The 17,989-nt window shown below is 36.1% G+C and overlaps 1 protein-coding gene and 1 non-coding gene across 9 annotated transcripts in view; one reads left to right on the top strand and one right to left on the bottom strand.

The window, feature by feature from the left end:
* The window catches only part of LOC5572228 (heterogeneous nuclear ribonucleoprotein L), a 710,940-nt gene extending 693,621 nt beyond the window's left edge, over positions 1 to 17,319 (bottom strand). For all 8 annotated transcript variants that reach the window (XM_021851703.1, XM_021851706.1, XM_021851708.1 and 5 more), the window contains exons 1-2: positions 17,126 to 17,319; positions 13,159 to 13,741 (exon numbers count right to left, since the gene is read on the bottom strand). In XM_021851703.1, the coding sequence (XP_021707395.1) occupies positions 13,159 to 13,269 (111 nt within the window). In that variant the 5' untranslated portion in view covers positions 13,270 to 13,741; positions 17,126 to 17,319. The remainder of the gene's footprint in view (positions 1 to 13,158; positions 13,742 to 17,125) is intronic.
* Positions 2,772 to 2,843, top strand: Trnav-aac. Its single transcript has one exon. It is a non-coding gene; the product is annotated as a tRNA-Val (tRNA).
* Positions 17,320 to 17,989: the final 670 nt, after the last annotated feature.

The raw sequence follows: 17,989 nt of genomic DNA, 5'->3' as shown, positions 1-17,989 counted from the left end.
TGCTTCTTTTGACGGGCGAAATGTTGACCACGGTGTGAAGGAGACTGTCGCGTTCGCGGTTTGCCCAAAGGAAAACGAGTTTTGGTCCAGTTGTTTCCTTTCACCCGTGCTATCAGACAGAGGAGAAAAAATCCGAAGATGTCGATAACAACAGCAACGATGGTTTCCCACTCCGAAATTCATTCACTTACTTTATCGACCGTATCAACGAAGCCAGACGTCAGTGATCCAAACTATTTGACAGAGGCAAAAAAGAAAGCCGAAACAGCCTTCTGAGTGTAATGGATAAGCTGCGATTGCCCTGTCCAAAAATAGTAACACACGATTTCATGTCAGTCTTAGAAAGAACCTACTTGTATGTATGGAAGTAAGTATGTAAGATTATAAATCAATAGTTCTAAGAACAAGCATGTTACTTTGGAAATCAGTGTTGTAAGATTTTAATTCGCTGCATAACAAAAACAATAGTTACTTGATAAATCTAGTCTGTAAAAGCTTTTAATATGATTTCCTATATATCGAAGTCCCCCATTTCTTGGATGCTACATGATGACAATATTTTTTTTTTTTTTTTTCATTACGAGAACATTTTTAACTATATCCCAAATTACAATAATGTTTATGTCATTATAATATGTAGGTATTATGAAGACCAATTTTTGGTTCTGATTCAGTTATGGCACCAAGACAAAACCTGAAATACTATTAATAATTATTTATTTCATCATGACTTCTTATTCTTTATGGCGTTTGCGCGCCAACTGGGACATTGCCTGCTACTCAGCTCTATGTTATCTATGAACACTTATACAGTAATTTCCTGAGAAACTTGTTTGCCAACTGACAATTTTTGTACTTATAAAATAGAAAAAAAGCTAATTAAAAAAACTTCAACTGGATGCGAATTCGAACCCGCCATCTTTAGCATGGTCTTGCTAAATATATGTGCGTTTACCATCACGACCACTTGGTCCTAGTAAATTTTCACATGTCAAACTGGAACTGTCTCATTTTCCGCCACTTATTGGATTCGTACACTTAAATACTTGCCAGAGTGACAATGACAATACCGTACAAACGTCTCCACTAGCAAGACGCTTGCTCGGGAAGACATCTAAATGAAGAAGCAACCGGCCGCATGGGCCAAGACACAAACACAAATGCGGCTCGGCGTCGCGTCGTGCATGTTTATTGATTTTTGTTTTGCTTGCTTACTTTTCCTTCCATCCGACGACGCCTTGCTTCGCTTTTCTTCCAGACCCACAGTCTCTCTTAGCTACCTAGTCTATTGACTCAGAGAATCCTAAATGGTCGGTCGGTCGTTCGGGCGTTATTTGATGGGACGGCTCCAATTACTTGGGGATGGATTTGGGATTTTGGAACGCATTCTGTTTGACCGACGACCCGAACAGATATGCTTAACACAATTATAGCACCAATTGTAATTTTTATCAACACTTTTCTTTTGAGTGGTCTGAAAACGTCATATCTAAAAAAGCAGTTGATGTAGTATGCAGCAGTATGATTATAAAAAGTGTATCTGTTCGATATTTATTATCAAAATTATAACATATTCTGTCATACTTTTCAGAATTAATATAGTATATTATATCAAAAGTAAATTGTTTTTTTTTTTTGTATTTAGTGTATAACAAATTATGTTATAAGTTCCCAGTGAAATTGTATATTTCATTTCGTTATAGATTTGATATAAAGATATCTAAATCTGTAACAATTGCTATAAAAAAAATTATTTTAACATTTTATCAGCTAATTTTGTAACACATTCTGTTACAAAAAGCTTTGATACAAATATCTCAGGCTGTTATAATTTTGTTAAACACTAATGATCGGGGACGGCCACAGACGGATATTGGTAGCAAATTGACGAAGTTAGCAGGAGGAGGCATCCAGGTGGGCCGAATTATACTATTGTTTGTTTTTCCTTGTTAATAGCAAACAAAGAGCATTTGGGGAAGGGGAGTTTTGGGTTTGACGAGAGAAAGGTGAAAATGAAACCAAGAAGTTGCTTGCTTTTGTGATTGAAACGAATAGATTTCTGGACAGCTGGTTTTGGAAATCAGATTACCTGTTATTGATTTCAGGCTTAAGATTTTTCGGTTCAATGTTGGCAGTATTAAATTACAGTACTGTGTGCTTTGAAGGAAGGTGTGAACAATTTGTCAAAAACAGGACAGGACTGAGAAATTTTTAACCATTCTTCCGAGTGTTCGTCAAGGAATTACACTAATGGCATTACGAAAGGCAATTTAAAACTTAAAATTCAGGGATGAATGTCTACTTTACAAGAGGTATTTTACAAGTAAGCGCAGATTTCTTAAATAGTCTGTCGAGAATTTGACCAGGTACTTACAAGAGGCACCTATCTGCAAGCATTTCTTTAGGCAGGAATACCCCAAGAAATATTATTAACAATTTGTTCAATCATTTTGTCTTGAATTCCTTAAAAGTTATTACAGGATTCTTCTAGGAATATTTCCAGAATATGTTAAGATGTTTCTCTAGAATTATCTTCAAGAATAATTCTATCCTTAAATTTGAGAAGTTTTTGGTTTTTTTTTTTTTCATATTGTCTAGGCGTATGTGGGTATGATAGGCAAACAGTTTCAAAACAAAATAAATCGCACTCGCTCTGCGCGCGTGTGTAGTGTACATGAGATGGATGAATGTGGGTTATGAAAAGGGTCCGCGGGATCTGTGGGGATTTGAATTCGAAACTTGTAACCAACAGAGTTATTGGGTCACCAAGTGGCTCGGTAGCTTCGTTGGTAAAGCGCTCGTCTAACATACAAGAGACCTGGGTTCAAATCCCAGCCGAGCACGTGGATTTTTATAAAATTTCACCCATAATTTATCCATTTTTACCACGCGTAATGAGTAATTAACTCAATAATAATGCAGATTGGATTACCGAAAAGCTCAATATATGTGTTACTGTATCTCTTCAGGTTCTTTCAAGAATTACTTAAGGCATTACATCATAATATTCCTACAGCGGTTTCTGCAGAATGTCTTCCAGGGGATTCTCAATTTTTCTGCCAAAGTCTTTGCATTTTCATGTAATGTTTTTCCCATGGATCGCCTAACGAATTTATACGAAGTTCCAACATAAATACTAACGGAGATTTCATAAATGTTACACTGTTTTATTCTTTCCAGATATCCTCTGAAAAAATATCTGAACAAACAGAAGTTTCTAAGTATCATGTCATGATTTCCTATAGGGTTTGTTCAAAGAATTATAACCTTTACCTGCAGGAAATAGTTTGGCGTTTTTACTAGGAATTTATGTTATATTTATTCAGGATCTTACTCAGAATTCAACAATAAATTTCTTAAAGGATAGCCCCACAGAAAAAAAAATCCTAGAAATATTTTTTTCTAGGATTCCATAAAAATAAATTCAACAATTACGGTTAGGTATTCTGGAGCAAATCTTAAAGAATTTTCTAAAGAAACTGGGTGAGTTATTATGCAGGAACCTTCGTTAAACCTTCGTTTCGCTATGGCAAAATCGGCAGTGTCTCATTGACGCCACCAATAAATCTTAGAACTTTGTTTAAACTGTCTAAAAGTATTATTTATTGTATTTGACATTTGTTCAAATGTTTCAACATTGGATATTCTATGTAGGGGGGCTGGGGGCAAGAAGGACACCTTAAGATATATAGGTGCAAATCATTGTTGATTAGCACAATTTTTGAAAATTATTGCAGTGTAGGGGCAAGCTCACCTCTTGTTCTAAATGATGTTATCGATAGATTTCAAAAATATAAGAAACACATGTTGATTTTAGATTTTTGAAAATGTCCCTTATGAGGTTTTTCGACGAGGCACGGGGCAAGAGTGCCACTCGTATGGGGCAAGAAGACCACTAGAGCAAAGTGCCACAAATTTTGTATATTATTATTTCCCCGCCTAAACGATACATTCTAGAGTAGGTAAAGATAAAAACTGAGGGATAAAAGTTGACTTATAGTTAAACAGTAATTTTACGAAATTAATTTAGTTCTCATCTTATTTGACTGTAACAATAATTGTAAAAATTGTCAGAAACCATTTTGAATGTACAAGATGGTTTGTTTTGATTTTATTTAGTAGGAAACATTGATTTAATGCAATATTAAACAAGAAAAATAAAAGTTCATTTGATTTTATATGAGAAAATTGCGGTGTCCCTCTTGCCCCATAAGACATACTGTTTTCATATATGTAAAACTTAATGTCAAAAGAACTTTTTCGAAAAAAAAAATCCTCAAAGCTATAATTAACAATTGTAAATCATCAATACTGTGCGGAAAAATCGATATGTTTTGTATTTATTGGGAGCCAAACCTCGTTTTCCAGTCTTACATTCTTATAATATTTCGCATTTTTCGCGTTGGTGAGTTAAAGAAATTTTTCTAATTTTTTGTAATAAACATTTTTAACTGTAATATTTACACAACCCGCAATTAGTACTCAATGTATTCTTATCTTGCGTTAAACATCAAACTCATTGGTACTATACCAGGGAGGAAGCTTCAGAATCATTTTCAAATTTTTATTTTGAATGCTCTGCACAGCTTTCTTCCTGGTATTACAACAGCTAGTCCATATTGGTACAGCATACAACATGGCTGGCCTGAAAATCTATTTGAATAGTAAAAGCTTGTTCTTAAGACGAAATTTTGATTTTCTATTAATAAGGGGATAAAGACATTTTACATATTTGTTGCATTTAGCTTGAATGCCCTCAGTGTAATTTTTGAAAGGTAAATTCTTATCTAGCTCATAGATACTTAACTTCATCTGATCAATTTATTGAAACCGCTCATAACAACATGTCTACTTGAAGGTTTCAAATAAAGAGCTTTTGATTTATGTGGGAATGAGGGACCTGAGGTAACTCAGGTAAGTCAGATGTGAAAATATTGTATGATATTGGTCCCAAAATGCTGCCTTGAGGAACACCAGCTTTTACAGGAAGTTTTTCAGACCTGGAGTTCTGATAATTAACCTGAAGTGTACGATTTGACAGATAACTTTGAATTATTCTAACAATGTGTATTGGAAAATTAAAGTTTTTTTTAATTTTACATTCAAGCCTTTATGCCAAACACTGTCGAATGCTTTTTCTATGTCTAGAAGAGCAAGACCAGTAGAATAGCCTTCAGATTTGTTGGAACGTATCAAATTTGTTACACGTAAAAGTTGATGAGTGGTCGAATGTCCATGGCGGAATCCGAACTGTTCATTGGTAAAAATTGAATTTTCATTGATGTGAACCATCATTCTGTTCAAAATGACTTTTTCAAAAAGTTTACTGATGGAGGAAAGCAAACTGATTGGACGACAGCTAGAAGCTTCTGCAGGATTTTTATCTGGTTTTAAAATTGGAACAATCTTAGCATTTTTCCATTTGTCGGGAAAGTAAGCCAATGGAAAACATTTGTTAAATATATCAACTGAGAATGATAAGCTACTTTCTGGAAGTTTTTTGATGAGAATGTAGAAAATTCCATAATCGCCAGGAGCTTTCATATGTTTGAATTTTTCAATAATAGTCACTTCTTCCAAATCAGTCTCCCAGGAATTTTCGAAAACGTTCTCTTTATTGGGAATGTTTTCGAAGTCCTGAGTAACTTGATTTTCTATTGGACTAGTAACTCCTAAATTAAAATTGTGCGCGCTTTCAAACTACATAGCAAGTTTTTGAGCTTTTTCGGAATTAGTTAGATAAAAATTTATTTTTCTCTTTCAATTGGCTTCTAAGGTTTTTTTTTTCAAAATTTTAGATAATTTCCAAAAGGGCTCAGAGTCAGGGTTCAATTGAGAAATTTTATTTTCAATTTTTTTGTTCCCCAATTGTGAAAATCATTTTTTAATTTCTTTCTGCATATCCTGTCATATAATTTTCATAGCTGAATCGCGAGTGCGTTGAAATTGTCTTCTCCTCACGTTTTTAACCCGTATAGGCCTGAGTGAAAGCAAAAATACGAAAACCTTTACCACTTAGCGCATACTTAACGGATTCAAATAATTGTTTGTCAGTATACTGGCCCATATATCTAGTTTCTAGAAGTGGCCAGAGGAACTCGGGAATATTATTGCGGTGGGTTACTGGGTCAAGTCGGGTAGAAAAAGGCGATTTTTTGGGACATGCCAAGTTATCTTTGTTTATTTTCAATGGCAATCATTTTAATTTGCATAAATCATTAAGATCTGATAATCAACAATATAAACAAATAGTTTTTCACCGTTTAGAGTGTACCCGATGTGGACACTCGGACTTAATGCCCTGAAGATCCGGCTCTACATTTGTTAGGACTGAACCGTTTCAAATCTCTAAAAGTATAGATCAAACATAATAGTTCACTAAAATGCGTTCCCATTAGCTTGACACAGATGTTAAGATACAAATTGCGCACTTTTTCATAAATTTGAGGCATCTCGAGGACCCAAAAATGGTCATTTGTAGGATCAATCAAATGCAGTTGACATAATTATTCAATTTAATCGATTATCAAAAGGTTTACGCTGATGCGTTTTCCATCAAACTCCTTGGTATAGTCGCCACATTATAGACGATTCTGGAAATTATCAGTGACTTGAAATTTGCCTACCTACAGGGGCACAGAAGCACAGAATCCTTGTCACCCGACCTGACCCAGTGATCCACCACAATAACTCTGGCTACATGAACAATCCCGAGATCCTCTGACCACTTTTAGCAACTAGATATGTGTACGAGTATACTGACAAAAAATAATTGAAATCCGTCAAGTATTCGCTGAGCGGTGAGAAGTTTAGTAATTTTTCTTTCACTCAGGCCTATACGGGTTAAGACGGATCAAGAGTTTAAGGCTAAGTAGCCCGTCATTCGTTTTGGCATCAATGATTACTTTTCAGCTTGCATTTCAAAGTGATAAAACTCAGTCTCGATAGTTTATATTGACTTGAAAAAGTATCACTGCATGCGCTAACATGCATAAAGTATGCTGATACTTTTTCAGCTGTGTCAGTGCAAAACCAAATGATTTTCTTTGATTCAAAATCGTGAGATGGATTAGCAACAATCATCAACGACGCGTACAAATTTCAATGACGGCCTACTTCGCCTTAATATCATCGTCTATAATCACGGATTCAAATTTTACTTCACATTTTGGTACTTCCCTCAAGTTGTTTTTGGTACAATACCACTAGCGGAATCATCCTGAAATTTATTCGGAACCTCTCAAGAATCCATTCGGAACCAATTTGTCATTCTTCCTTTATTTGTCGTGGCATTGTTATTCTGCAAACCTCGTATACTTTGCATTTTTTACAGGAACATCGAACAATGAAAGGTTTTTGTATGAAATTCTTCACACAAAGTGGTAAAGTGGCCGACAAATCATTATCGCATAAGTGTTCCGATTTGTTATCGACACCCAGACAGCAATCTTTACCCGACAGACACCATTTACAGATCTGTCAACGCACTTCATCGCCATCCTGTCTACCGAAAGCCTGCAAAACGCTCAGATAAAGGATTGTGTGGGAGGGTATTGAATCGACCGACAAATGTCACCCAGTAAAGCATTTTCTTCCTCTCATCCATCTCAACCGTCACGTATGGCATGCGCCTCACTTCGACTAGCCCTCCCCCCCCCCCCCCTCTTTCGTCCATTACTGCGATCCACAAACATCGAGTAGAACAACGCTAGTCCCGTACGGTCTCTAGCTAAATGAAGGACTCCGGGAGTACCCACTTCAGGGCTTCTTGTTGTCGTCGATGACGGTATTGTATTTACATAATCGGCGTTTTTAGCCAACAATGGCTATATTGGGGACGAGACACAGACGGACGGGGACAACATTTGCACACTCACTCACACACGTGTCACGTTTAGTTTGTGCGGAATCCCTCACTCAATGCGTATCATCCACAGAGAGTATGGAGAAGGTTTCCAATTTTGCTCTCCACACCCGGGGAGGACGATAAGGATAGTGTTGCCAAAATAGGAGATTCTTGAAGAATAAACATTCTACGTATTTCAAGGATTTTTAAATCTGCCACATTTGAGAAACAATAGGCGGTATGAATAAAATGTATAGTGAAACCTCCATGAGTCGATATTGAAGGGACCATCGACTCATGGAAATATCGAGTCATGGAACAGCCACGGTGTACTATATTAAGAAGGTGATATATTCCAAAAACTGACAGCTACTTGACGACGTCATTCCTATCCACCTCGAACAAATTTGCGAAAAAAAAATGATCTAGTGGTCCTGAAGGTATATGGTACGATAGAAGTGACGTCACATGTTTACAATCAAACTTAATATTTACATCAGTAAAGAGCCTGCCTTGTTAATTTTTATGCCGTGGGAACAGCAATCCTATGGAAAGCTGTTTCAAGGGACCATCATAGTAACCATGAAATTTTGTTTCTAGTATGGTTCCATGAGTCGATATCGAGTTATGGAACATCAACTCATGGAGGTTTAACTGTAGTAAAGTTGAGTGTACTACATTCTCATCAGTAAATGTAGGGAACACGAGTGGAACATGTTTATGTCATTTTCCTTTCTTGAAAAACATACAACAAACAACGTGTTGGTATGAATAAAGGTAGAATTTATTACAAAGCTACTGGAAGTTAGATTCTGAGGTTGCTACTCATACTTTGAGATGGTTGAATTGAATGGAATAATTGAAAAATTATGGAAAAACGCTTTAGCTTTCAAATTTTTAAAGTATTTTGAGATTTCCGTAGAAGTTCTGATATTTTGAAAATAATTTTGAGATTTCAGTGAGAATACAGTACGAATTAAGATTTTTTTTTTTCTGAATTCTGGCATTACAATAATAATGTTGTTTCTTAGGAATCCTCGAGTGTCGGATTGAATTCAACTATTTATGAAGTAACTCTGCATTTTACGTGAGAGTTCATCCCTGACTCTCTGATTTCCTTTGGAACTCGGGAATCCCTGTAAGAATACTGGGATTCCGAGAGGCAACAAAATCCAGAATTTGTTATAACAATTCTGGGATTCTTGAAGCCATTTTAGGATTCTTCTGGGAATATCAGAAATCAGTGGGATTCCTGCAAATTCTAGCCCGAATCTTTGGAATTCTTGTAAAATTTTGAGATTCCGTTGAGATTTCACAGGAAATCTTGAATTCTAATATAAATCTTTATAATTTCTGTAAATATATAATAAATTCCGATGGGAATTTTAGTGATGTCGGTAAGAATAATTCTAATTTTGATGAGAATCATAATGTTTCAGAGGGAATCCGCATTGATTTCTAACAAAGATTCGAATGAAATACATGAAAGAAACTCAGCAATCTCACTGGACTCATAAGAGGAATTCCTAGAGATACCTTCCAGGGTCGGCACAAAAAAACTACCAGGAGACCTACCGAAATAACGAGAATACCACAGAAATACTTATAATCCCATATGGCCAAATCCATCATCGGAATTCAACATACTATTAACATCGCAGATGAATTCCTCCAGAGATTGTTTAAAATTTCTAATTCTAAATTTTCGTTCCAAATTTCTTTAATGTTTCAACCAGAAATTTCTCTAGGGATATTTCAGGTGTTACTCCGTAGATACCTTCCGATATGCCTTCAGAAATCTTTCAACTGATTCATCCAGACATTTCCCAAAGAATTTAAACAGGATATCTGCCACGGATTTCTACAGGGGATTTTCAATGAAGTTCTACAGGAAATTTTCAAGGCGGATTGTTCGGAAAATTGATACAAAAAAGTATTGGATAAATTACTAAACGAAATTCGGCAATAATCCCTGAAAAACCTTGAGCGAAATCCATGGAATAATGTATTTAGGAATAATCGGAGAATTTGAAGGAAGAACTGCTAATCGGCGTACGAATACCTTGGGCAATTCATGTGGAAATTACTGGAAGTATTAGCGTTGTAATTCTGTAATTATGCAGGAATTTTTCGAAGGCTCCCATGAGAAATCACTGGAGGAAGTCCTGGAAGTGTTGCTATGGGATTCATCAGAGGAATTTCTGGAAGCAGTTCTGGAGTAGTTCCTGAACGCATTTTCCTAAACAAATATCTGCAAAGTTTCTGAAGCTTTTCCTCAAAGAATCGATGAAGCAATAGCTTCAAGAATTCACACCAAGATTGACTACAAAGGGATATTTTAAAAAGCTCTTACCGAAAATAGAGACTCTATACAGAGAGTCCATCCAAAATCAGTTTTCCAATTCCAGGATTTTTCCCGGATGTCCAAGAAAATATAAAAAAACCGATGGATGATCTTGTCACTTAATATTTTAGTTTTTTTTTTCATAAGAAATGGTCAAATTTGGAGGATTTGATCGATGATTTGAATTTCTTTATTACAGGGACTTTCAGCCTTAGGCGGGTTCACCTGTTATCTGGAGGACTTGATCTAACTTATTTGATTTTTTTTTAATTTGTGAGCTGAACACGGTTTGAATTTCAAATGAGTATTGGACACTAAACAAAACTAATTGTTGAAACATCTTTCAATTTCAGAGAGGTTTTGGACTTATATGAACAAAAATTTGCTCTGTGTAATTTAAAATAAATTTCCAAAAATATGCCAAAGTTCAAACCATCTAAGAATGCCTTCGGAATTATGTGTAAGACATTGACCATGTCTTATTCCTGGAAAAATTCTTGATCTGGTGTAACTCATGTTGAGAGACACTATATCTCCAAAAACATTTTATTGTTCTTCTTCGAATCTGTCCAGGATATTACTAGAACTCCCAAGAATTTACTAAGAATTTCAAGCAAAATCAGTAACAATATCAGTATCTTTTCTAGAATCCACTAAAAACCTTGGTAGCAATGTACTAATAACCTTTTCAGTGATCTTTCAGAAAGACCTTTCAAAAAACTGGTCAATTAGCTGCCATTCCTCTTAGGATTCCAACAAAGATCTCATCAAAAATTTGCTGTGATTTTAAATGGAAATCTAACAAGCATTTCATCAAAAACCTTGCCAAGGATTCCTAAGCATCTTTCGGGAAGCGTAGCAAAGATCTTCATCGTTAACAATATTTCTAACAACTCACTAAAAGCTAGTCATGTGGCAAAGAACGAGTACACCTCCTAAAAAAATGTCTAGTTTCGCTCATAGTACTTGAAATCGAAACAAACCAATATTCTTATGCTTGAAGTACATATTTGTAATATTGCTTCATTGATTTCTACTTTGGATTGTTAGGCGTTAGATTTTACATACCAATACAACAAATGACGAAACGAAGTTGCTTCTGTCATAAGAAGAGCAGTCAAAATATTCTCCTACATAATTTATCTTAATCGCACCAGCTACGCCGTTCCTTGTTGACACTATACATAGTCCCATAGATAATTTCTGGGAATCTCTCAAATTTATTTGGTCAAATTAGCAAAACGGATGGATGAAAGATTTTGTAATCCTTAAATGCAGAATTGAATGTAGCAAAATTTCTCAAAAAATGAATCCATGGACAATTGTTTAATGATTCTATGAAATAAATTATTGAAAAATCCCATTCTTCAGGAATGATGTCTTAAAAATTATTTCGAGAGTATCTAAAGACATTTTTTAGAAAAAAATGAAGAAAAAAATTTTGTGAAGAACAAAACATAAGCGAATTCTTGAATAAATCGTGCAAAACCCATCATCATGTACAATAAGCAATTAAGATTAATCCTGAATTTCTAATTGAGCACAGCAAAATATTGGGTCAATGCAGGGCTAGTGGTAGCGTAAGTGTCTAAGATATAGGAAGTATAAATACGTCATGCCTGAAAATAGAGACCGATATGAGACCAAACAGAAACCTGGAAATAAGCACTCGTAAGTTTTAAGAAAAAGGATTCCTCAGACAATTCATTCAGATGTCTCTCAGAGGGAGTGATCTCTTAGATTTCTTTTGGAAATTCTAGTGAAATTACTCTAAATATTACCGTATGTATTTTTTCAATATTTTCTCCGGAAAATTCTGTAAATATATTATTTAATATTCAGGAAATTTCAAAGGATACCTTACTCTAGCGCAGATTCGTTGAGGAATTTCTCTAGTTATAATTTTATAAATTTCTCAAGGAAGTCCACAGCCCTTCTAAAATTTATCCAGTGATTCTTTATTGGACTTCGCACAAGATATTCTTTTATTACTTTTTAAAGAATTCAACCAGTAATTTCACTGAAAAAATATCTCCAGAAATTTCTCTAGATATTCTTTCAGGAACTTCTTATGATTCCCTCTAGAATTTTCGTTCAAAACTACTTTAAGAAGCACGAATTACTCCGGAGTTTCTTCCCATGATTCATTCATGAGTTTTTCTAAGGATTCCATTGGAAAATAACCCTAGCGCTGGCACCACGATACTTTCAGAAATTCCTCTGGAGATTCTTCCACAAAATTATCCAGATTTGTTTCCATAGCATTGGCATAAACCAAGGTTTTTTTTAGGAAATGTTGGGGCGCGAGATGGGATGAGAAAGTCTTTTTGAGAAGAACTTCAAAATTTTGAAATAGATTGTTTATAATTTCTCAAGAGCTTTTTGAACATTGAACCACAAAAAATGAATGAAGGGGAGGGATAAAAGCTAAATGACGTAAATTCTAGTCGATTTTAAGTTATGAATAATGAAAAATTCTACAGTTTCAAACTCGCTTCAAATTGGTTATAGATTGCTATCCACAAATTCGAAAAACTCTCACCATTCCTGGCAACGCTGAACCCAGAGAAACCATTCACAAACCACCCATCATTGCATCGCACTTTCGTCCTGACTGACTGACGTTTTCCACACACATTTTCCCGGATTCAGACATCAGCCCGAAAAAGCTTTCACAAACACCACCGAAAAACGGCACAACCACGACGCAAGATGTAATGGATGCGATAAATGTCAGAAGAAGGAAACTCTCCCTATACGCAGCTATTTTCCCTTTCGTCCTTTGAATACGACCCCTTGTTGGAAAATGAATGAACCGCGTTTCGCGTGGAAATTCCTTCAGAGGATTTTTCCTTTTTCCATCAATGTTTGACAGATTCCACCATCTTCTTTTTCCCACACACCCACTGCCACCCACTCAGCTAATAGATACAACATCTATTTGTGGGGGGCCATCGGAAGCACTTACCCGACTGTTGAGTGGAACCGTTTCGATCATCTCCTGGCCGGTGCAGAGACGCTTGTTGTGGGGCCCGTCCTGGCCACCGCCGGCACCGTTTCCGTTGAACGCCATGATCATTGAAATTGAGCTTTTTGTTTACGACTGGCGGCACACGCGAGGAGGAGGAGGAGCTGGAACCAGAGTCGCGACACTTTTCTTCACTTGTTACCCGGGGAATGCCCTCTTTATTTTTGCTACACACTCTCTGACGAAATTGCGGTAGTGACGGAAAGCCTTGGAGCTTTTTTCTGGCCCTCTATTACAAGAGATGCAAACGGAGGAGTTGGAAATAAGCCTCGTTAAACTTCACTATCTGCGGCAAAAGGTTTTCACTTATTATCTTCGGTTGCCTTCGCTTCTCTATCTTCACTGCTGTTGCACTGCTTCTTTTATATGAACACACGCGCGACTTTTCTCCGGTAGCTTACTGGGCCGTCTTTGCCGTGTACCTTTGTGTGGTTATTTTCTATATTTTACTTTTAAGTTTTTCGCCTTGCCACCGCGACGCACTGACTTTTCCCTTTTTGATGTATGTTTGGATGACGATTTTCTAACGAAACGAGCAAAATATTTTTCTTAATTTCTTGCGACTTTTTCGATTTTATGAACCTTGTTTGTTGCCATACATTGTCATGCAATTTTTAAATCATTAAATAGTGCAAAATAAGTTTTTTTTGTGCAAATGCTGGTTAGCGTTAGCGTTAGCGTTGTTACGGTATACTTCGTAGATTGGATACTAGCAACATTCATGTTTCTTTTTAATAATCTCATCCTGACTGCTTTCAGGAACAAGGCAGGGGAGTATACCTTGCTCTAATCATAAACAAGAATATTAAAAGCATGAATATTGCTATTCCCGGCCACGCCCATCTTTACCGTAACTTAGGATAGGGGAAGGATATGTTGATGTAGCACTTACTTAATGAGAGGCCACCGACTCAGCGACGCCCTCATAAGTGCTACGGAGGTGGGGGTTGGGAGGGGTATAAGGTCACGTCAGGATTCGCCTGAAAAGCTAGCGATGGACCCAGAGCAATTGTGATTAGGTGGTAATTATTTAGTCTTTTGAATTCCGACAATCAAAAGAGAAAGCAACAGTTTATTTATTGTATAAATAGTATTTGGAGTAATGAGTTTTGATTGTGCGGTAATATTATTTTTTGCTCAATAGCCAGTAAAGAACAAAACCGATCCCTCCAGGGTCATCGTCTGTAAAAAAAAAGATAATAATGCGCGTAAAACACAAACAAAGCCCACCGTAAAAAAAAAAATACCAATAAAAAAAGACCGATGGTACAGTTTCTAGGATAATCGAAAATAGAAAGGAAGCGCGTTTGAACTAAACAATGAGGACAACACACTATGTTTTTCTGCTCGGAATTATACAAAAAGCAGAATCGATCCCTCCAGGGTCATCGAACGGTTAAAAAAGCACTCACAATCCATTGTAAGCTGCGTAACACCCGCCCGAACAGAATACGCGAACCGAACAAAAATATCTAACTCCGAAAAAATATTTTTTCGTTCAAGAAACGACCGGAATTCCACAAAGCACAAAAAAACGGTCCCTAAAACTTACAAAAAAAAAAAGTATCAAACTGGAACAAACTCACCGGATTGGTTCTCTGAAATCCTGTGTTGCATGTAAACTCCGGACGGTTCGTTGCAAAGCATGAAACAGCCAAAAACCATTTGATTCACAGTACCTATAACACGAGTCAACGAAATCACTTCCATTCTTCAATTTTTCCACTATCACTTTTTCACTTTTTGAACATAACAATTGTTTTCTAATATTATTAGATATTAAATCCGGAAAGATTTGTTTTTTTTAATTTGACAGCAGTACTTTTTTTTTTTTTTTTTTTTTTTTTTTTTTTTTTTTTTTTTTTTTTTTTTTTTTTTTTTTTTTTTTTTTTTGTGCAAATGCTGGTTTTACAGAAATTTTATTGAAAAAGAACAAAGTCAATAAAACTAACAATAAAAACACCGCATTTCACAAATGAAAACAAACTGTGATTTTCTCAGAGTATATAGATTTCTTTTTCAAATCGACAAAAATAACTTTTATGCGGTTTTGAGAAAATGTATTAAGAAGAATCAAAACCTTTCTTCTTAATATGTTTTAGAATAAATTCCGTTTTTTAATGATTAAGAATAAATTCTGTTCTGACTTTATTTGTGGGAATTTTAACTCATCCAACTAGTTCTTCACTCAAATAGGTTATTTACTTTTTAGAGATAAGTCTGACTGAATACTTATTTGAGATAATTATTAAACGTATTACAACAGCCGTAAATCAAAACAGTAAATAAATATAGATTATAGATGTTTTGCAGACTAAATTTTATACCATTCACTCTGAACCAACTAGATATTCACTAGAATAACGTTTAATTTTCGAAATTACAAAATGACTTCAGTAAGCTTATTAACATTCGCAGCCTGACCATTACTTACACCGTTCTTTTATAAAGAGAGACAAAGTGACTTAACTACGAAATAAAACAAAACACTACTTGAGTCAATCTTATACATCTAGTACAAAAACGTCGTAACTAATTGAAAAAAAGGTGTATCATTTCGTCACTAATGTAAAGTTTTAAGGATACACGAGAAGAAATTAAATCTAAATGTAGATTTATTTCTAAAATAATTAGGAAATTAGAATGTATTATTTTTTTCGTCTCAATTACTTTTCTAAAAACCGAGTAAAAATACCTTACATTGATTTAAGAAAATGATCGAGATTTGATTATGAATTTTATCAAGTTTTGGGTAGTCATTGAAGTCATCGTGGAGTTTGACTACTGTAGAAATACCATAAATGTCATTTTTTCAAAATTAGTAGTAGTTGCTATGAAAATTCGAACTTGAAAATAAATTACAGTATTTATCAATTTTTCATACAAAATGGTAAATTTTGAAGGCTCAGAACTCAGTTGTCTATTTGAATGATAGTTTGACTGAGATCTAGCCTACCAAAGTTGGTCGTTTTGTATGGAAAATCAAGAGAAGTTGTAAAGGAAAAGCACTAATTTTCGACCAAAAACAATACAATTCGGATTTCCATACAAAGTAGGCTAAAATCGTATGAATAGGTCGAAAATTGGTGCTCTTCCCCTAAATGTTTTGTCCAATACTATATCTCCATTCATGACAACATGTAACAAAACATGGAATGTTTCCAAAAGTTGATATTCTTTTCAATAGTGTTTTACAACACTGGAGAAAGGTTCATGCAAATCGTAAAAGTCGAGCCACCAGAACGCGATATTGTTTTCGCGTGCAGAATGCGTTTGTGCTTCTTTTTAGTTCACAATTTCTTTTCGACTCGACTATCACAATGTAGACCGCACAAAACAATGGGATTTTGCTTTTCACTGTTCACACACGCGCGCCACTTTGACAGCTCTCCGTTTGTCGTCGCCTACTCTGTTTTTGATTCCACCTTCTTGGGTGGAAAATCTTGCCGCGGAGAAACGAAACCCAAGAAGGCCAGGCACGCGTTGCTATGACACCTGAGCAGGAGTACACCTTTCCCCACGATTGCCAGGCAGAGGAAAGACGACGACGAAGAACCTGATCTAGTAGTCGCCGACGGATTGGAGTGGAAAAAAGAACCGGAAAATTATGTTTGATTTTTCGGTGCGGGGGCGTAGTACCCTTTTCGCCCTGTACTTTGTGCTGTTCTGCGAGGTCTCGTGGAAATTTTTCGCCGTGCACTGTCTGAAAATTCCCTAGCTCTGCCCGTACGGAACGGAAAAATGCAACTTTCTGTCCTTGTTCTTCCTGCGAGCTCGATCTATTCTTTGGCGTAAGCTTTTGTTTGATAGGATTCTGATAGCGTGATTGCGATTCGCACGGATTGATATTTTTCTTCCGACCAATTTTTCACACAATCAGAATGTCGATTCCACCCCTTTCACTCACTTTAGTTTTTACCACTCCGGAGGAAAATAAGCACGGACACACCACTTTGAACTGTGCGCTTTTTTCTGACGCTTCAGGAAAATTTTCACTTCTGACTCGGTTTTCGAAGAATCGAACACTGAATGAAACGCTGCTGATATCGAATCTGAGCTACTGAGACAGTCCGCGGCCTAGGTGAAACTGAAAGTGCAGCTCTACGACGAATGTCGTCGAAGTCTCTATCGGGAGAATTGCTCACGGCGTCGTCAGCATGTGAATACAGTCGTACTTCTTTGGCGCTAGCAATTATAGCGACCACGTGCGTTTGTTTCGTTCACACACGCTCTCTTCCTCTCGGCGGATGGTTTTGCGCAAGCTCAGAGTTGCGTCGGCGTCGCGTAACGAACCTGTTCGGTTTGGCGTTCTGTCTGTCGGTCGTCGGCAATCAATGAGAGATAAGAAACGTGCGACTGTGTGCGTTAAAAAGGCATCGCTCGAATCACTCTCCGGTTTAGTAGAATCAACGTATTTTGACAGCTACTAAAGGTACGCTGCATTTTTGTCTATCTTACACGAAAACACTCACACAGATAAAATAGTTATGAAAATCCGTCAGATTTGTACTGAAATCGGAATATAAATTCAATTAATTCAATTGGTTTGTTTAGAAGTGTCCATTTTTTTACATATCATGATTCTACGTAAAAAGTAGAGCCAGAATCCAAAATGTTATAATTTTCCGTGCCCTGGAACTATTTTTAAAATAAATTTGAAGTTAGTATGGAAATCGCTTTTAAATCATTGCTCGGCAAATGTTACTACGGGACAAGCTGTTATTATGTAAATTAAAATCTCATTGAGTCTACTGATTTAAATCTTCATTAA

This window comes from Aedes aegypti, chromosome 3, assembly GCF_002204515.2.
Source record: "Aedes aegypti strain LVP_AGWG chromosome 3, AaegL5.0 Primary Assembly, whole genome shotgun sequence".
NCBI lineage: Eukaryota > Metazoa > Arthropoda > Insecta > Diptera > Culicidae > Aedes > Aedes aegypti.
The sequence above is the reverse complement of the archived record's forward strand: the minus strand, read 5'-3'. Positions and strand labels throughout refer to the sequence as shown.